This window comes from Colias eurytheme, chromosome 11 (assembly GCF_061535395.1).
Source record: "Colias eurytheme isolate Ceu_HAF_F1 chromosome 11, ilColEury1 Martin Lab GWU primary, whole genome shotgun sequence".
Taxonomy (NCBI): Eukaryota; Metazoa; Arthropoda; class Insecta; order Lepidoptera; family Pieridae; genus Colias; species Colias eurytheme.
Window position 1 is genome coordinate 6,220,892 of NC_142990.1, and position 21,885 is coordinate 6,242,776.

At 33.7% G+C, this 21,885-nt stretch overlaps 2 protein-coding genes across 2 annotated transcripts in view; both read left to right on the top strand.

Moving 5' to 3' along the window:
• The window catches only part of eIF3g1 (eukaryotic translation initiation factor 3 subunit g1), a 123,434-nt gene that overhangs the window by 71,908 nt on the left and 29,641 nt on the right, over window positions 1-21,885 (top strand). The window lies entirely within an intron of this gene.
• Window positions 55-21,868, top strand: LOC149904618 (polyamine-transporting ATPase 13A3-like). The gene is made up of 20 exons (XM_090107376.1): window positions 55-236; window positions 3,114-3,341; window positions 3,571-3,799; window positions 4,021-4,225; window positions 4,737-4,950; window positions 5,692-5,822; window positions 7,826-8,008; window positions 8,238-8,426; window positions 9,735-9,947; window positions 10,599-10,733; window positions 10,909-11,022; window positions 11,462-11,735; window positions 13,197-13,324; window positions 13,746-13,875; window positions 14,613-14,774; window positions 15,562-15,716; window positions 16,195-16,418; window positions 18,018-18,166; window positions 18,484-18,671; window positions 19,013-21,868. The coding sequence occupies exons 1-20, from the start codon at window positions 203-205 to the stop codon at window positions 19,148-19,150; spliced, it is 3,423 nt and encodes a 1,140-aa protein (XP_089963502.1). The 5' UTR covers window positions 55-202; the 3' UTR covers window positions 19,151-21,868.

Below are 21,885 nucleotides of genomic sequence, written 5' to 3' on the forward strand. Positions count from 1 at the left end.
ATTTGGTCTTGTCAAACTGACACATTTGTTTCATTCATTTTATCTATGATTTTGATTTCATTTACTCGAGGTGTGATGTGAGAGCGCGATTTTATTTCTTGGGATTCTTGATAGTATTTGCGATGAGGTAGCAACGATTCATAAATAAAATAATATTATAATATTATGCCTTAATTTGTGTGTGATTAAAAGTTTTTCGGGAATGCCAAACATGAATAATGCCTCCGTCACCAACGGTAAAGTACCAATCTTTATATTTTCTACGAATTCGTCTCGTATCTTATGAATCATAAGTAAAATACTGTGTAAATAATAACTTTTAAGACACAGACACTTAAAACGTATTTATAGATGACATGAATTATTCGATATTATTGATTGTGAACATGGACACCCTTCATGAAATATATTATGCGCGATGTCACGGGTTTTATATATAAAATATGTGTCGAGTAAAAGGTCATAAATGATTTATTGTTATAAAAATTAAATACATTTTAATAGAATATTGATTTATCTGTAAAATTAAAGTCTACATTTTATTACTTATATAAATATGGTTTAAATCTATAGTACTTCACAGTAGAGGTTACATTTCTATACAATATGTCTAAAATATAAATGTATTTAGGTTTTTGTGTTCTTGTTTGTATCTATATATGTATCACATTATAAGATCCTTTTAAATTATTAAATAAAACTCATAAAGTAAATGCCTTTTTTCAATTTAAATAGAAAACTTACATGTAGAATTTCAATAATTGAGTCATAATAAGAAGAGATAAGAATGGGTGCAATACTTTTAAAAGTATATACTTCATCTGTGGTGATGACAATGTATATGGTATTTCAAAATAATTTATGTAATTGCTTACAATAAAAATTATCTATGTGCAGAGTGCCTTGATAAAATTCACCATTATTGTTTGTTTTTTTTACTATTTGCCTATTTTTTTAAAAGTACAGGAAGTGAAAAAAATAAATTAAAATATTATGCTTAATACCAGAATTTGTCTAGATAAGAATGTAAAAAGATATGCTTAATTTTCAGCGTATTAAAATTTGTAGTTTTCATTTTTCATTCATCTATTTTAAGTCACTTTAAAGTTGTGTAAGAGTACATAATATATTCTATGCACTGCAATTGCACAGATTTAATTCAAACTTTGTATAGTTATACATTATGAATATAATTTATTTTTTTAAATGCACTGATTACTGTGAAGTCCAATGGCCCCTAGTGGGGTAAGGGGCAGATGCATTATACATCTGTTTCACTTATCGATTTTCTTTAGGGACAAGAACTTAGGTGATCAACCTTTTGTGTCCTACCAGACCGAGACATTATTTTTTCTTCGTCTCCACCGGGAATTGAACCCAGGACCCCTTGGTGCTTTGCTCACGTATCAACCACTGTATCAAGGAGGCAGTCAAATGCACTAACTAATAACTAAGCTTAAAATCCCTTTGTATATAAAACCCGCGTGTCGAAATGTTAGTTACCATACTACTGATATGGCTAGACCAATTCTTATGAAATTTTTTATGCCTATTGGGTGAGTGAGTGAGGTTGAGACCTCCTAAGTGATAAGAGAGTAAGGCAGAAAGAACAATATTTGCCAGGACAGCTAGTAATTTCAATAAAAATATGTTTCCGTTACCATAGATTGTCATTTTAATATTGTCTCATTTCAATTTATTATTTATAAGCATAATGTATAAGTTAGCTATTTTTATTGAATATATAATAGTATTAGTTTTATAGATAAAGTTGCAGTCAATAATGTGCAATAAATTAATATTTCACATTAGATACTGTTTGTTGTATGAAGATAATAGCCTTGATTGTGTTTTGATATATAGGTCATATCTATTAACCAAGCTTAGAGAATGGAATATCTTCTAATTGTAATCAACAATTCGGAGTATTTATGTAGCAACATGAATGTAAATGTGCATTTTCCATTTAGAACAAATATTATTTTCCAAGAATTTTTATCTTATAACAATCACATTGGTATCCTATTGAAAGATACTGTTTAGATATGAGATAGTACCCATTTTATTACTTTGTATTATTTTTCACTTCTAATATTACTTCAACTTACATGTCTTTCATTATTTTAATAGAACCTCTATAAGTTGAACATCAGTGGTAACACCAAATTATTCGAGTTATGAATTATTTTATTTTATATGAATTTAAGAGAATTGAATTAGGGACCTAGAAGAATTTATATACAACATACACTTTTTAGGGGTCCTGTATCAAAAAGTTAAAACGGGTCATTATTACTGAGACTTTGATGTCTATCTGTCTGCCTAGCCATCTCTCTAGCTGCTGTATCTAATGAAGTCGCGAGTACGTACGGGTCGTACGTACTCGTCGTTTCGTCGTCGTTGACCGATTTTTTTTAATTTTGATTAGGGAGGTGAAATAAATAATCATGTTCGAAATACATGAAATGTATGGTGCTTGTGGATTAGGGGTCCACGGCCCACGCACATAGGTTTTCCTAGGTCACTCCTTAAAGTTTTCGGCAGCCCTCACAAGCTTCGCGCTTGAGGTAGAGTTTTCATCTTTGCGTATTTCCCCCCCTCCTTTTCTTTTTCACGCAAAATCCGCGCTTAACGTCGAGTTGTGGACACATAAATTAATTATTGTTTGAAATACAGATGTATTTTATTTTTCGTGTTATTGAGTCAAAATTTGTACAATAAAAGTTTGTAGGGGGCTCACTGATTTCCTCGTCTTATAAATAATTGAAATTTCGATGAAAGGAGGATTTGAGATATACAGGTGCAACTTAAAGAGGTTCTAACTTATTTAATATTCTAATCACATGTTGCTTAGGTACTGTTTAAGAAAAATCTTTGGGTAATTCACCATAGCGCAAATTTATCGCGAGAGGGAGAATTAAACAGGAAATGGATGTTTTCCATACCTTTCACCTGTGTAAAAATTTCAGCAAACTCTTATTTTTTGTTATCCCACAAGTTGTCAAATCTTGTTTCATTTTAAGTTCGAATATGCCATGTTAGAAAATAAGTAGATATGGTTTTTAATTTTTATTTAGTATTTTTTAATAGGCAGGAATTTTGTAAATTTACAGAAGAATATGAAGTTATCGGGGAAGCGCATTGGCAGGTATTGGAAGGGTCAGCTGATGATCAATCCATAAGGATCTACGGCTACAAATATTCCAGGCTTCGCTCAACAATATTCCACACAATATGCGTATCGCTCTGCGGCCTCCCGTATTTCGCTCTGGCCTACCACCCGGCGTACAATCGCTACAAATATATCAAATGTAGCCTAAAAAATGCGGAAGAAATTTGTGGTGAGATTTGTAAAATATTTATGTATGAATAATTTTCCCATGAAAATATCATGTAACTATGTCTATTTTTACTTTTCCCCTTTTTTTACTATGTTTTGAGGTTTATAAAATCTGCATAGCAATGGTATTGCAAATGCATATAGCTGTGCAATTGATATTCAACAATTTTCTAGTCTTTCCTATTTAAAAGTACATGATAAGCTTATAACAATGTTCTTTTTCCGTTCAGTTATAGACAGTGAGGGCGCATTTACAATCGAAAAGGTTGAGAAGGTCGATCTTAATATATCAAGCCTCAGGGATAACTCACTTCGGTATTTTATCTACCAACACAGTCGCTACATCTGGCTGACCGATCAAGGAGCATTTATCAATGTGCAGGCACTTAACGAAAAACTTACTATCAATATACTGATGGAAAATATGTCCGGACTGAATAAAAGACAACAAAATGAGCTGTGAGTATCCTTACCTTTAGTAAGTTTAGTTTACTCTATAATAATTTATTTGACAAATTTCTATAATAGAGTTTGCATATTTATGTACTTATATTCATTTCGAATGATTCACTTTATCTCACATAAATTCTGTACCATGTCCATACCTGATGAACTTTTAATTAAACCACAGAGGCTTTGTTACGATAAAATTAACTGTAAAATATTTATCTCTGTCCTAGTATAAAATTGTACGGGCCGAATTCGGTGGAAGTGGAAGTCAAGAAGTACTGGACGATATTCCGCAACGAAGTGTTCAACCCGTTTTACTTGTTCCAAATCTTCTCGATCATTCTATGGTCGTTGGATGAGTACTATCAGTATGCGACCTGCGTTTTCATACTTTCCGCTGTGTCGTGCATGATGGCGCTATACCAAACGAAACAGGTAAATTCTCTTACTAAGTATATAAATTATAATTAAATTCACTTTGGTTTTACCAACTAGTCTCTAGTCTGTAATAAATTTTATTATTCATGGATAAGGAAATTGGTTACAACAACTAATCTATTTGAATCGGATAACGTAATGTCAGTACACTGTGTACATAATAACTAGTAAGCTAATAAGCTGGTATTTTGTAAATACGTTCATTTTTATACATGCGTGATGTAATCCATTATTTACAGTAATTTGCACTGAAACTGAAGATTTAGTTACCGTAAAATATGCGCAGCAATATACGTAATCTCGTTAAAAGTATATGAATAAGTGTCTTTTTTATTAACATGCAAAAATGTGTAAATAATATGTTTATTTATTACTTAGTTGCTTTATTTCCACAAAAAAATTACATCTATTTTTTGACAACGAAAATCCAATTTTCAACTTTCAAGTTCCCTCACTTTTTATAACATACGAAGAATGACACTTATGACACTTCAAAATGTTTCCACAGATGAGCATAAAGATCCACAACATGGCGGGCTCTACATGCTCGTTTACGGTGACGGTACTGCGACCGTCACGCAGCGGGCGTGAAGAGTGTGTCGTGAACGCAAGCAGATTGGTTCCCGGCGATGTTCTAGTGTTGCCAGCTGATGGATGCGTGATGCCGTGTGATGCTATGCTGCTGACTGGCTCTTGTATTGTCAACGAGAGCATGCTTACTGGTGAGTTTTTTTGTAAGCTAGAGGTATCTTACGTAGGTAGAGAGTAGAGAAAGTAGTGAACGCAAGCAGATTGGTTCCCGGCGATGTACTAGTGTTGCCAGCTGAAAGATGCGTGATACCGTGCGACGCTATCATCTACTCGTTCTGTCCTGTAGTTAAAAATGAAATTACATTGGCACTTTGAAAAAAAAAATTATATTCTGCTATAAAAATATTTCATCCGAACAATGTAGAATAAAAAATATATGTTTTATGGTGGTCATAAATTAACATATAATAAGTTAACATAAATAGTAACCGGATATATATTTTTAATATGCTATTGTGTAAACTGTATTGTCTTAGTGTATTGTATGAAATTTATTAGTTTACTCGTTTTACATCCTTTTTAATAAGCATTTTTACGTATAATTTACACGTGATGAAATTAAAATAAGTAATTCAACTTTAAATTTTGCTTTTCATAACTTACAATTTTGGAAACTTTTCTACGTTTTGGATAATAAGTAGCAATATAATTAATATTGTAGTAATAATACTAACGACAAATCGATCAAGAGTAGATAAAATATTGCTCTTATAAATCTACCCAAATGAAATATGTTCACATTAATTGTCCTTCTTATGCCTAAATAAACAAATTAAAAACCAACATGACGACTTTTCTTTATTGACCTTAGTTAACAGAATGATTTATCTTTTGATGAGCTATTTGAGAGTAAATTGATAAAATATTTTTAGGTGAAAGTGTTCCTGTAATGAAAGGGCCTCCATGCCCTTCGGCTGAAGTGTTCTCAACGGAAAACCATAAGCGACATACATTGTTTGCTGGCACACATGTTATTCAAACAAGATTCTATGGAAATAATCAGGTAAATATACAGTGGTGGTCACATAATTAAAGACACCCCCGAATTGACCATAAAAGATTTACATTAGGAAGTACAATTATCTGAAAAAGGTATTTAATCTAGTATTATTTTTATTAAACCATACAAGACAATATGTTCATTAAAATGAGGGACAAAAAATAGTTATATTCCTTGTTAGTTTCGACACTTGCTCTCTGTGGGAATGTAACACAAACTTTGTTAACGTATGTGTAGCTGGCCACTTAATTAAAGACAACAAGAAATGAGTTATAATTTTTTATAAATAAAAAGAAACAGCATTGTGCTTTTCTTCGTTTTGCCGGGTAATTTCACAAATCGTTGACACTCCATAATTTTTTTAGTATTTTTTACTTTTAATATTAAAATTCATACGTTTAATTGTTTTAATATCAATTTTTATGGTTAAAAACAAGAGTTGCGACTCGTCCACACGAAAAATTATTTTTATTTCCATGATAATTAAACTGTTCCAAGGATATGGTTATGAATGCTATAAAACATGTCAAGATGTTCCACACGACCGAAAACGTACTCAGAAAATTAAAACCAAGTGAAACTACTCGGCCAAAAGATCCAAAAATGGTGTTGTTGGCTAAAAAAGATCCATTTAAAGAGTCGAAACTGATACAGTTCAGAGTTGTATGGTGCAGCAGGCTTGGAGGAAGTGTCTGCAAGGACAATTAGACGGATACTGTGTGAGGAAAACTTGCACTGAAGAGTATCTCGGAAAGTACCACTTTTGAAAAAACAAAATGTGAAGGCAAGATTTGACTTTGCTACAAAATACGAACACTGGACTGAACGAGACTGGAAACATGTGCTGTTTTTGCATGAAACTAAGATTAATATGATTAATTCTGTCAGAAAACAATATGTAAGACGCCATCTCAATAAGGAAATGGATCCAAGATACACTAATAAGTAGTTATACATGGGGGTGGAAATATCAATGTGTGGCGCTGTTTTTCTGGACTTGGTGTAGGACCTGTCAAAAAGACAGAAGGCAACATGGATAAATTCCAGTACAAGTATATTTTAGAGCAATCCATGCTGCCCTATGCGGAGGAAAATTTACCTTTTGTTTGGACTTTTCAACACGATAATGATAGGATCATTATCGTCACACAGCAAAAGTAGTGAAGTGCTTGTTAAGGAACCAAACTGTAACTGTTTTGGATTGGCCCCCCTACAGCCCGGGTTTAAATCCGATCGAAAACTTATGAAATCAAGAAAGAAAGAAGTCGCGGCAAAGCGGTCATCAAACGTCGACTAACTTTGCAAAGCATTTTCGAAGAATGGAACCAAATTAGTGATGCAACTTGTACAAAATTAGTTGCTTCAATGCCCAAGAGATGTAAACCGTCATTACTGCCAAAGGACATGCAACCGAATATTGAAAAGTGTAAAAATGTTTTGTAAATAAAATAATCGCATTAAAATAATATTTTTTTATATTTCTCATAAGCGAGTCTAATGTCTTTAATTATATGGCCAGACCTTTGCTAGGTTAAAACTGCTGGTAGTAAGGATGAACCGATTAAAATCTAACAAACCGACAAGTTCTGTAGATAAAATTTAGTTTAGAATTAGACAACACATACCTGAATATTTTAAAATTATTTAACAAGTTCCAATGGTAGTGTGAAAAAAAATGTTGAGAGAAGTGTCTTGGGTAGTATAAAATGCTCTTAGTGTCTTTAATTATGTGACCACCACTGTATATCTCACAACATCAATTAAACTCAAAATAATATCCAAAACTGCATATTACCGTCTCGGCTTCGCCCGATTTAAAAAAAAAACCCACATAGTTCCCGTTCCTGTGGGATTTCCGGTATAAAAGTAGCCTGTGTCCTATTCTGGGTCTTCAGCTACCTACATACCAAGTTTCATTGTAATCGGTTCAGTAGTATTTGCGTGAAAGAATAACAAACATCCATCCATCCATTCTCACAATTAATCAAATATATTTTTTACCCAAGGTACTGGCTAAAGTAGTTCGAACAGGATTCTACACCGCAAAAGGCGAACTGATTAAGAGCATTCTGTTTCCGAAACAATTCGACTTCCAATTCTATAAGGATGCCGTGAAATTCGTTATTTTCATGTTCTGCATCGCCGCTGTCGGAATGGCGTATTCGATCTGGCTTTATGTTCAAAGAGGCGTAAGTAACAATACATTTTTAAAGCTGATAACAATATTAAATTTTAATTTATTTATTAGCTAGTAACAATTACCTATATTTATAGCCTGTTAAAATTAATTTAGCTAACAAGCATAATATAGATATCTTCTAGTTTCTATTCCGAGTATACTAAATACAATTTTCTTTTAATTCCTATGTTCTATTCATGTTTTTTATTCACAAATTAAACATAACAATGAATTTTCAGAGTTCACTAGGCACAATAATACTTCGCACATTGGATATCATTACTATAGTGGTTCCGCCCGCGTTGCCGGCCGCCATGACAGCGGGTATAGTGTACAGTCAGCAACGGTTGAAGAAAAACAGAATATTTTGTGTGTCACCACCGAAAATTATAATCTGTGGAAAGTTGCAAGTGATGTGCTTTGATAAGGTAATAATCATAGAAATCTAAATAACAAGACACTAGAAGTCGTAAGCGCGCGTGACCTTGTCGCCACTCAGGTGACTTTCACAACACCAGCGTGTTCGTCACTGTTCAGTTGCTCTGGAGACGTATGTGTATAAACATGGTGTGTTTCAGCATATCCCACTGCGGAAATTCTTCCACAAGTTGTAATTATACTAATAAAGGAATAATATTTCATCGGTAAATATTTCTTTTTTAGAAATAATGCCGTTTTTCCTTAAAATTATAGAATATTTACAAGTATTACGAGTGTCACCATAGTAATCGAAATAACAATGAATGACACAGTCTACCATTCTTATTATCACGTTTAACACAAATTTCAACCTTATTTCTATGAGTTTATGTTCAAAGTTATATCTATTGAAAATTGACAACTTCTGTTGTAGAAAAGCCGATTTTTTTCGTATTGGAACAAAAAGAAATAAAACGTCTTATATACTAAGGGATGTTATTCTAAAATAAACCGTAAATTCGTGCGTTAGGATACATATTAAAAAGCTTAATTTAATATATAAGTTAGTTATCACTAAAATCAAGCTGTCCAATCAGTGCCGTCTTTAGGATCAACGAGGCTATGGGCCAAGGTACTGGCTGGGGCCTATGTAAGGGATGGAAAATCCTTAAATTTTAACTTTATCATTTTTCAGTTTACAATAACGCAATAGGCTAAATCGTAACCCCGTCTCTTAACACCCCACATATGAGAGTTCAATAAATGTGTAATAAACAAGTGTGTGATTTGATATTTTTCTTATTATGTTATAAAATTTGTTGTTGTATATCGAAAATTTTCAGAATTGTGGGGCCCCTGCCTACCTCGGGGCCTCGGGCCAGGGCCCTGCGGGCCCTGCCTTAAAGACGGCACTGTGTCCAATAAAAGGCATAGTTTATTTGTGTGTACTGTTTAGCTATCGGTTTAAATGTGTTGATTTTGGCGACAGCGGTTTTCATATGAATTATGACATTATAGCACTTCTATGTGTCTTGTTATTTAGATTTCTATGGTAATAATAGTCTTCACTAGTTATTTCGTAACATTTTTTTTTTCTCTATCGTATGTTGAAGTCATTTTTGCTTAAAATTTAACGTTTTAATGTATATTATTTAAAAAAGAAACATAGAATTGTGCTTTCACCCATGCAATGATTACCAAACAAATCGTTATGTTTACAATTAAATTGACTTGTTACAAGATTTTTTTTTTATAAAAAAAATATTTTCTATAAATCTTAATACGAAATTTTTCTTCATTATTTCTTTAATTTCTAGACGGGAACTTTAACAGAGGACGGTCTAGACCTCTACGCGGTCATACCATGCATCCAAGACGAGAGTTTCGGCCGCTGTGTGGACGATATCAACAACCTGCCAGTAAAGAGTCCGCTAGTACAAGCGCTAGCCGCTTGCCACTCGCTTACCAGTATATTGGGCCAGTTGAAGGGGGATCCATTGGATTTGAAGATGTTCGAGTTTACGCAATGGGTGAGATTTAATGGTTTTTTTTGTGAGATATAACCAAGAGTCTGCTAGTTCAAGCGGCCGCTTGCCAGTTGCATAATAAGAAAAAGGGTGCGTTTCTACAAGAGATGTGCGAGAATGAACCCATAGTATCGCTCCAAACGCTTAAGGGGGGTTAGGCGGTCAGCGAAAATTCAGCTATTCGGACCTGAGGTAAGGGGTGAGAGGAGGAGGTGAGGTTGTGATTTTATACGAATTATTATCGTAAAATACGGTTGTAATGAGCATTTATATGATATTTTAGAGGTAACTTCAGGATTTTTTTTTATCGAGCAAAATTTTCCAATCGTGTTTTGGAATCAGTCATCCCATCACACATACGTTCTGTAATACATATTAGAAATTTCAGTGCGAAAAAACTTCAATATTTTCAATTATAGCTCATAGCTTTACAAACACATCCCTCGCTAAGCATCCTCGCACAGATGTAAAGGTCTTTCAGGTCCTTGTAAAATGTAATTTAAATATTTTCTTTTAAAACATTATGGATGATTTACACAAGAACCTACAAAAAGAAGGGAAAAATACATTTAACATCTAGATAAACAAATATTAATGTGTTTCAAACGTTAAATATTTTTTTCGCGGTGATATAACATATTTTTTATTACATAGGTTCTAGAAGAGCCTGGTCCAGAAAATACTCGCTACGACAACCTAACTCCGGCCATTGTTAAACCGCCCACCACTAGTGAAGATTTACAAAACTTGGAGAACTATGATCCTCTAACTATGGAGATGCCCTATGAGGTATATAACTAAGTAATAATAACAAACAGAGAATAATTACATAGAAATTGCTGTTTATAAAAAATTAACTTATAGCTTCTTATCTTTTTTAATTGCAGGCTTTACAAAGTATATGCCAGCGCAATTGTGAATTATTCTTATTATGCAACATTTCCTAACTTACATGTACTTTTAGATTGGTTTACTGCGTAGATTCCACTTTTCTTCGTCGCAACAATCAATGGGGGTCATCGCAAGAGTGTTGGGTCAACCATCTATGGTTTATTACGTTAAGGGTGCCCCTGAGAAGGTAATTATTTTGATATCTTGCTTTTTCATATATTAAAAAAAAAAAACCAGTTTTTACATAAAAAGTAAATGTTAGAGGTTTACAAATTTTGTACCAGAAAAAAAGGAAAATGTGGTCATTTCATTTACAGTCTTTGTTTTTGATGTAGGTGCTCTTAAATCTTATATTTCCTCCAACTTCCAAGCAAGCAGTGAATTTAGAAAATGAATGTAGCAGTTGCATTTTAATCAATATTTTTTCTGAAGTTGGCTAGTTCGTGTCTTATTAGCTTTATAAATTAAATGTGGCTTAAACTTTTCGATATGGTACATCTCTAATATCCCCATAAATCATGAAAAGATTCATAACTCCATTACAAATACAATTTCTATCCTAACAAATGTATTATCGACAAGCATTCACTTCGCATATAACCATTTAATATTCTAACAACGTTAAGATTGCAGGAATGTGCGATCCGATGTCGCTTCCAGACAACTTTAGTAGCACGCTCAACGAATACACGTCAAATGGATTCAGAGTTATCGGCCTTGCGTACAAGAAGTTAGATCGCAAAATGAAATGGATGGACGCACAAAGAATTAAAAGAGAAATGATTGAATATGGGATGACGTTTTTGGGCTTTCTAGTCATGCAAAATAGCCTGAAACCGGAGACCACGCACGTGATCAAGGAGTTGCATGAGGCTAATATGCGGCAGATTATGGTTACTGGTATGTTTTTAATTATTTTCTATTATCTGTATGAGCTATAAATGTATTTTTATTTTATTTTATTCTATTTTCTGCATTTCTACATGCATTCGAAGCAACGATTTTTATTATTTTTCGTAAAAAATTAATTCTATGTTTCATAAAAATTGTTATCTCATATCTATAAATCTATGTTATCTTAATAAGCAAATTAAATGTATAATTAGTTATGATTCAAAAACTCAAGGACTTTATTGTTTAGGAAATATGTCTGAAATCGATGTTATATTTTGGCATTTTATCTTTGCCTCCAGCACATCAATTTGATAAACAGATAATGCCAATCAAACACATCAATAAGCTTAATTCCTTTTCAATGTGTCACAAGCATAGAAATCTAAATAACAAGACACATAGAAGTGCTATAATGTCATAATTCGTATGAAAACCGCTGTCGCCAAAATCAACACATTCAAACCGAAAGCTAAACAGTACACACAAGTAAACTATGCCTTTTATTGGACAGCTTGATTTTAGTAAAAACTAACTTAACTATTAAATTAAGCTTTTGAATATGTATCCTAACGCACGAATTTACGGTTTATTTTAGAATAACATCCCTAAGTATATGAGACTTTTTGCTCCAATACGAACAAACGTGATAATAAGAATGGTCGACTGTGTCATTCATTGTTATTTCGATTACTATGGTGACACTCGTAATACTTGTAAATATTCTATAATATTAAGGAAAAACAGCATTATTTCTAAAAAAAAATATTTTCCGATGAAATATTATTCCTTTATAAGTATAATTACAACTTGTGGAAGAATTTCCGCAATGGGAATTGCTGAAACACACCATGTATACACTCATACGTCTCCAGAGCAACTGAACAGTGACGAATGCACTGGTGATGTGAAAATCACCTGAGTGGCGACAAGGTCACGCACGCTTACGACTTCTAGTGTCTTGTTATTTAGATTTCTATGGTCACAAGACTATCCATTGTTATGAATACAAAATTGGCACAGATAATCATGTTGTAATATTGGGTATAACAAAACCAAAACTGAATAAAAAATTTGAACAATACATGAAACTCAACAGATACATAGTTTATTTGATTTTTTTAATGTTTTACTGTTATAATGAGGCTCTAACAGCAAAACAGCAGGCGGCGTCGCTGACTTACGTATCCAAGGAGTTAATATTAAAGAACGGTTTGGCAACGTTGCGAATTTGATCATTTCCATATTGACTGCTTGGATACGTACCCGGCGACATTGCCCTCATTTGAATAGGACAGCAGAATCCCTTTCACACCAACTTGCCAAGTTAGGTGTGAAAGGGATAGAAAAACATACAGGCGTCATTCAACGTCATATTTTCTTGTTACAAGTTAATGTTCATACTGAAATCTCCAGTGTATTAGATATAAGCTTCTTGGACAGAGCTCTCAAGTCCATTTTTATTTATAGGTGACAACATTATGACAGCAATGTCAGTAGCGCGGGGCTGTTTCATGGTACAGCCACAGCAAAAAGTTGTGTTGGTAACACTGGGGCTGCCACAGACCAGTGAGCAAAGACCGCCACTTGTTATGGAGGTAATTACAAATACGCTTAAAACGTCTATACAAGCAAGTCTGTGGTACGTGTTCTACGTTTAGTCTGAGATATTTTTTGTTAATAATTATTATAGACATTGAATACATTAGAAAAAAATACTAGTCTTCCAAGTGTAAGAAATTGACGCTAAAAAAAGATTTACTATCACTATGCTCTAATTTCCCATCACCTAAACAAAATATTATGCATCTTCAACAAATATACTGTTATTAAGCTATTGCATAGCTTCTATCGCGGGCCTTGAGCGCGGGGACTGAATCTAGAAATTCCGTAACGAAAAAACCTTACGCTCCCCACTCCGACGGGCGGAGGTGTGGCTTGAAGGCATAGCATGCAATAGCTTTACCGCGGCAGTCCCCGAGTGCCACACGTCTTTTTAATTAAGTTCAATTTCACCAGGTCGTTGGTGAAGGCGGTCCACCGAAACTAGCCATAGATTCCAACGATTATGTCATCGCTATGGAGGGAAAGACTTGGGCAGGAGTCAGAGTGCATTATCCCGAGTTCATGCCTACTGTCATGAGTAAAGGTAAGTACAAAAATGTCATACTTTGCTTTTCTTAGGGCCGATTTTTCAATGCTTGGATAAAACTTATCCGTCCACTAAAGTATTACACGATAATATTAAAATGTCACGTAAACTGTCAAATACGGGCAATTAGAATACGTTTTTAAAATGGTAGTTTTATACATTATTCGACCAATAAGTTTTATCCAAACATTGAAAAATCGGCCCTTAGTTTATTAAAGCTCTAGATTGTTTCTTCGTTGTTACTATTGAACTTTGATCAATTTTGAAAGTGCTTATGCGGTATATTAAATAACATATTATCTTTTTTCTCCACAATTTGTCGCTTCTATTGGTATTAGCGTCATTATATAGCCTTCCTCGATAAATGGGCTATCTAAAATTGAAGAAATTTTTCGAATCCGATCAATAATTCCCAAGATTAGAGCGTTAATGCAAACAAACAACCCGTTTAGCTCTAAATATTAGTAAAGATATATTTTAGTTACTTCTAATAAACCATCAAAAATGATATTTTTTTTTACACGCTTTATATTAGCTTCACCTGTATGTTTGTTTGTAACCGACTTCTTTGGGCGCGATTTTGACCCACTTTAAACGGCCAGATTTCGTTCAAACTTTGTAGATTTATTGAGGACCGATGACAATACACTAATTTGATAAAATTTTCTATTTTTTAGTTCGGTTTTCTATAAAAAGCGTGTTTTTTAGTTTTTTTAAACTATTATTTTTATTAGGTATGATATTCGGCCGTTTCGGGCCAGATCAAAAGACGCAACTAATAACAGCGTTACAAGGTGAAGGGCTCATAGTGGGTATGTGCGGTGATGGAGCTAACGACTGTGGAGCGCTTAAAGCAGCCCATGTTGGTATTTCACTGTCGGAAGCTGATGCATCAGGTAACTATTTAGGGCCGATTTTTCAATGCTTGAATAAAACATATCCGTCCAATAAAGTATTACACGATAATATTAAAATGTCACGTAAACTGTCAAATACGGGCAATTAGAATACGTTTTTAAAATGGTAGTTTTATACATTATTCGACGAATAAGTTTTTACCAAGGATTGAAAAATCAGCCCTTAATCTGAAATTGGTTGTTAGATGCAATTGTTTTCGAATAATTTCGTTGTAATGTATACGACATTGACAATTTGTTCTAAAGGATACAGTGATGAGAGGTTTGATTTTAGTGGAGATTGGGCTTTACAAATAATTAATCTGACTAATTTAAAGTTAAAGTTAGATATAAAATTTTAGAAAAAAAAGGCGCTTTGTAGTTGGTTGTTGACTCGACATTGATATATTTGGATTTTTTGTATTTGTTAGAAGTGAAAAACTGATGTGAAGTTCTAATCAAACATTTTGTGTTCATTATGAACTATATTTTGGCAAATGTTATTGAATTTAAGAAAATTTAAATCAATGAAAATTCAAATTTAAGAAAATTCAAATTGTCCCTCATTATACATGTTCACTACATAGTATAAAACAAAGTCGCTTACTCTGTCCCTATGTCCCTATGTATGCTTAAATCTTTAAAACTACGCAACGGATTTTGATGCGGTTTTTTTAATAGATAGAGTGATTCCAGAGGAAGGTTTAGTATATAATTTATTATGTTTTAGACAAAGCGGGCGAAACCGCGGGCGGAAAGCTAGTTTTAATATAAACAAAAATTTCAGTGGCCGCACCGTTCACGTCTCAAGAGCAGAACATTCGATGCGTGAAGCTATTAGCTCTGGAAGGCAGATGCGCTCTCAGCACTTCGTTCGCCATCTTCAAATACATGGCTCTCTATTCACTTATACAATTCTTCTCTATTCTTATTCTATATAATGTGAGTATGTTTAAAATATTATTAATTTAGAATTTCTGTAAATGGTATTTACCATCACATATCGGGAAATGATATATTGTATTGTATCCTTAATAAAATAAATAATGAAGCGCGTGCATGCGAAAGAAGCTGCACCGCGAAATATTAATACGTAATAATTATGTTGCTCATTTATTTATTGTTTATGCGTGTGTGTATTTATTACACACATAGATATATAAGTTGTCATATTCCTCAATTCCTATCATTTCCTTCGTGCAAGAAGATGGATTTAGTGTGCGTAAACGCGCTGTAAAAACCGCATTTATACTTTAAGCTTACAAACAAACAAATCTTGTCGATAGATTTGATGCTGTATACCCGTACTGTGCTGCGTACCGTTCATATATGTTTACCGTGCTGTAAGACACACGCATACAGGTGCATATGTGCGTGCGCGCGCACTATATATAACCTTACCCCCGCCCGTTGTCGTCAGTTCTACTCGATCCTCGGCAACAACCAGTTCCTGTACATCGACCTGGTGCTGACGACGCTGCTGGCGCTGTCGCTGGGGCGCGCGCGGCCCGGGCCCGCGCTCACGCGCCAGTCGCCGCCCGTGTCGCTGGTGGCGCCCGCCAGCCTGCTGCCGCTGCTGCTGCAGGTGGCGCTCGTGCTGCTCGTGCAGCTCAGCGCCACGCTGCTGCTCTTCGCTCAGCCCTGGTATGTGTGTGTTGACCTATGCCAGTAACAGTACTGTGCCGCCCGTGTCGCTGGTGGCGCCCGCCAGCCTGCTGCCGCTGCTGCTGCAGGTGGCGCTCGTGCTGCTCGTGCAGCTCAGCGCCACGCTGCTGCTCTTCGCTCAGCCCTGGTGTGTGACGATACATCGATTTGTTTTTGCTATCAACATACTGTGTGTTATTTTTGATACTTCCCAAAGTTATGGTCGAATAAGGGCCGATTTTGCAATCCCGAGATAAACAGTAATAACTACCCCTCGAATAGATTTATTCAATTGTTTATCGAACTCATAACGGCTCGCCTATTTTTCAATCGTGATTTATTCCATGAATAACTATCTGACCAAATATTTCCATATTGGCAGATCTGCTCTCGGAGTGGCGAAACAAACATATTAAATTAGTCAGGTTAGAGCGGGAAAGAGTCAACTCTTGCAACCGTCATTATGACTCACGTCAGGAGTGCATTTTAAGTATTTCTTGTATTGCTCTTGTGTTCTATGACTGTTGATTGTTGTTTTGATTTGAGTGAAGAGTTTTCGTTAAATTTGTGTTTCAATCTATATATTTTACGATGGAAACGACATAAAGGCAGCGTTCGGCAAATTTTCAATGGCATGGTCATCAATACTACCAAGAACATCAATTTCAATATGATTTTAATTGATAATACATTGTAATATAGAAAGAAGTTTAATTGTTAATAATTCTACGCTCTATGTTATTTACATACGAAAATATCCCAAATTTGACGCGTCAGTTGTCAACTCAAACGCCTAATCGTCGAATAGCGTGGCCGTTGAAGCGGCAAATAGATTTATTCCTCAAATAACGTAGTTATTCGATAGATAAGTCCTATTCGTCTATTGAAAAATTGAATATTTTGTTAACTGAAGAATAAAGTCTATCTAGCCGTTTATCTGGGCATTGAAAAATCGGCCCTAAATTAAATAATAATTTCTTCCCCACAAAGGAGATGGATAGCTTTTAAATTCTAAGTTTGCGCAACGTATAACAGCTTATACGTTGCATACGAGCATACTTATAAGCATGATTACAGTTTGTACTTAAAGAATTCGAATAATTTATTCATCACAATGTCACATTGAAGTAGAAGTAGGTTACACATTTAGATTACACACTGCTCTCGTGAGTAGCATAAGCTTAGAATTAAAAAGCTCTCATAAGTGGTAGAATACTATTAAACTTAGTATGTATATATTATGAACCTTTTTGTCTCCTTTATGGGGAAAGAAATCAGTAGGGAAAACTTTGGGAAGTACAATATATAACACATAGTTTGTTTATAGCCTTGATCAAACAGTAAATCAGGTTACTTTCGTAGAACAATTTCATATGTCAATTCAGCCCTTCGGATTTTCGTGACTAATATGCAGAGTCGTAACTAAATTAAATTTAGGGACCATTTTAAAAATGTATTCTAATTGCCCGTATTTGACAGTTTACGTGACATTTTAATATTATCGTGTAATACTTTATTGGACGGATAAGTTTTATCCAAGCATTGAAAAATCGGCCCTTAGTTTGTTAAATTTTTTTCATATTATTAATATTAATTTAGGTTCAAATCTGTGGAGGGTGGTCCGGATGTGGAGCAAGTCAAGTGCTGGGAGAATTCTGTGATCTTCATTGTGACGTCATTCCAATATTTGATCATGGCATGCGTTTACGCTAAAGGATGGCCGTTTAGAGAGCCGTTCTGCTCTAATAGTAAGTATTTTTTTATTATTTAGTTTTGAGTAACCTTAATTTTCAATGTTGCTTATAAAATCTAAAATTAAATGGTGTATTGGCCTTGGCATTGGTAATTTTTTGCCCAATGCACCGTTCTAATATTATGAGGTTGATTGCAACACTGAACACACTATTCACTTACAATTCAGATTTATAATTATTATTAGGTATAATTACTAAGATTTTCCTATGATCGCAAAGTCGACTGATTTTTTTGCGGTTTTTATTTAAAACAGGAGCATAAATTCACTCGTTTCTTATAGGTCCTTGTAACAATTTGTTCGTTATTTCAGTTTATATGGTGATAACACTTGCAACACAAGCAGTATTCGTTATCTTACTATTGTTCTGTCCTTGGAAGAGCCTCGCCGAATACATGGAGATTGAAGAGATGAAACAGTCTGAAGTTGAACAAAACTACTTTAGAATTTACTTACTAATTATACCAGTCATACATTTGCTGCTGGCTGTGGGTGTTGAAGTAAGTAAAAATTTCAACTATTTTTATGGAAATTTATTCAGAAGGAGAGCATAAAACTATCAATGAAAACTATTAAAATATGAGAGAACAAGTAGCATATTTTTTATGGTGGCAATAATGGCATATAAAACATATTTTTTTAGCTCCTTGATCTTGATCCTTGATATTGTTTTATTCAATTATCTTACTATATTCACAATCACCAGACGGTAACGTGTGCATTATACACAACCGCAACAAAAAGCATAAAAAAATTAATATGCCTTTTTTAACGGAAATATTATGATATTTTAACCTTTATGACCTTTTATCGTCATTAATATGACAACATTTTTTTCCAGGCGACATTCTCCGACCCGCAACTATTCAGCAACATATACCGTTCACTGCGTAATCTCCTCAGCGACAAGAAAGACGAAACATCAGCAGACGCCGAGTGCCCGCTGTGGCCTCCACACTCGCCCGCACACGTGTGCTGACATACACACGTGACACACCTTTTATATACATATTTTAGTCGTATAGCTATGGAGTATAAGTGAGAACCAAGAAGCTTATATCTAATACACTGGAGATTTCAGTATGAACATTAACTTGTAACAAGAAAATATGACCTTGAATGACGCCTGTATGTTTTTTATCCCTTTCACACCTAACTTGGCAAGTGGGTGTGAAAGGGATAAAAAACATACAGGCGTCATTCAAGGTCATATTTTCTTGTTACAAGTTAATGTTCATACTGAAATCTCCAGTGTATTAGATATAAGCTTCTTGGTGAGAACGGTCGTTGGATGAACGTTTTGTGTAATGAAAAATTAATTTGTCAGTTATACAAAATTTTAAGATGGAAAACGACTTGAAAATTATACAATACATAAAATATGGCTGTTTTGTAATGCCGTTTTGTGATTTGTCCACGATATTCATTTTATGAATAGCGTTGCATTGGATTCGATAACAGCCACCCAATTATTGAATGACCTTTAAACATATTTTAGTCGTATAGCTATGGAGTTTAAGTGAGAACGGTTTTTGAACGGTTAGTGTATAGCGCCCGGCAAACTTCTTGGACAAAAAGTGGCGTAGTAGGGAATTTTTATATGCACAAGTTTCTCCCACTACGCTTAAAATTTGCCAAGTTACGTACTAGAAACATTGAAAACGAGTTTGTCAGCTAGGTAAGTCTTATGGGCCCTCTTCACAATCAGCAACGTTGGCCCAACATAATATGATCGTTGATGTTTGCCGCTATTACATCGATTATGAATTAAGCGCGTCACACACGGTGAAGATACTATAATATTTTTATGTTAAGATTCTCTACTATAAAATATTACAGTATCTTAAGGTATCCTGTAACGCGCTTTAATATTTCTCTATACTATCGTGATTGCCTCTACTCGCCCAATGCTGCCCATTATGAAGAGGGCCCATTAAAATATGGCTGTTTGATTTGTCCATGATGTTTATTTCATGAATAGTGTTGCAATGAATTTGATAATTTTGTCGCTGTTTAATGTGATCTTTTAATTATATTCTTTCACGGCTTTGTAATTGGAAATTGATTTTAAATTTGTTTGAATCAAGTGTAATTTTATTCTCTTTATGCAGTTCAGTCAACATATTGGTTGTAAAAAGTGTAATTCTATCTCCTTTTAAAATAATCTTATTCTGTTCAATGATTCTTCAAAATGATTAATATCGCGATGAATTTTAAAGTCACATTTTTTATTCTCACATATCTTGTTAAAATCAATTATGAACTTTAAAACTACATTTGTACTTATTTTTTCAGTAGTGCAATTATAATTATGGAAACGTTTGTTCATTTCCATGCAATAAAAAATGCAAATGATTTTGTAGATTTGTGTTTATTGCAACTATCTTGCTTGTATTGGTGAATATACATACCAATTTATTTAATTTTTTAGTTCAATAGTACAGGCGGTTCTACCGTGATTTCCTATTCTAGTGATTTTGATTACCTTTTCAGATTTTTTTAAATATTAAAACCTGAAACTTATATGTAAATAAATTAGAATAGATTTATATACAAACATATATATTTATTTGTAAATATTCATTTGCTTAGCATTTACACCAGTACTTTATTTGTGGTACTTATTGTGATTCCGACTATGTTTTTAAATATCTCTCAATTCTCAAACCGCGGCATGTTAGCGGATCCTCTATAAAAATGTATAATGTAAGATTAACGTTTAGGTTAAAGAAAGCAAATGCCAAAATTTTGAAGTATTTACATGAAATTGAAATGGTTTCAACCATTTATTGAAATACTTCGATGTCTCTACTTTGAATACTATTAATCCTTGATACTTATCAAATCATGACGTGTAGAACACGTTGGATAACTTATCGATTTACTTAATTATACACTATAATAATATTTTGCAAAATTGGTTGGAGAAGTTAGTGAGATACTTTTAAAAAGCGTTTCACTTTAACCACGTGAAATCTTTTTCAGTATTTTTATGTTCACCGTTTGCTTTGAATATCATACACTATTGAGTCCGTGATAGCTATTTTAGTTTGTTTCGAATATGCGATATGGAATTAGATAATGTAGTATTATTTAAGGCTATGCTTCATTCCTAATAATCTAGTACTTAGTTTTTATTAGACAATGGAAAATACTTAAAAATGAATGTGAGGATAATGTTATTTGTTTGGAAAAATAAAATAGTAATTCTTAAGGTAATTAATGTAAGCTAATAAACTTCGTAAATAAATTATTAACCCATATAATGTAAGGATTTTTTCATGTACTATGATTATTTAATTGGTTTTATCCTATCATGTTTTATCATTGCGTTGTATACATTTAAGAGAATTTTACCGTTTTCGAGCTACTCGTCTAACCTGAACTTAAAAAAATTTTGAATTGTGTATTAATAAAATTGTTACAATGTTTTGTTTTAGCGATAAATTATGCACTTTTTAGTATCATTTTTCCGTACTCTTTCCGGATGTGTTTTTAGTTTTTAATCCTCAAGAATTACATCATTCATTGAACTGCATTATTATGAACTTTGTTTCTTGTTATGTAAAATCTTTCTCGAATATTGGGAATTGACTTTTTTTTTGTCATGATAATGTAGTTCGATACAAACATGACTATATTTAATACTTGTAGATCGATGTGACCAAATGTATTGAAATAAAAGTCGTTAAACTTGTATGCGTCTTTTTATTA

Excerpts from the sequence above, each read along its gene's own strand:
- LOC149904618 (XM_090107376.1), top strand. The coding sequence starts at position 203 with ATGCCAAACATGAATAATGCCTCCGTCACCAACG. Across the intron at positions 4,951-5,691 it reads CAACGAGAGCATGCTTACTG|GTGAAAGTGTTCCTGTAATG; the intron begins GTGAGTTTTTTT and ends AAATATTTTTAG. Across the intron at positions 13,325-13,745 it reads GACCGCCACTTGTTATGGAG|GTCGTTGGTGAAGGCGGTCC; the intron begins GTAATTACAAAT and ends CAATTTCACCAG.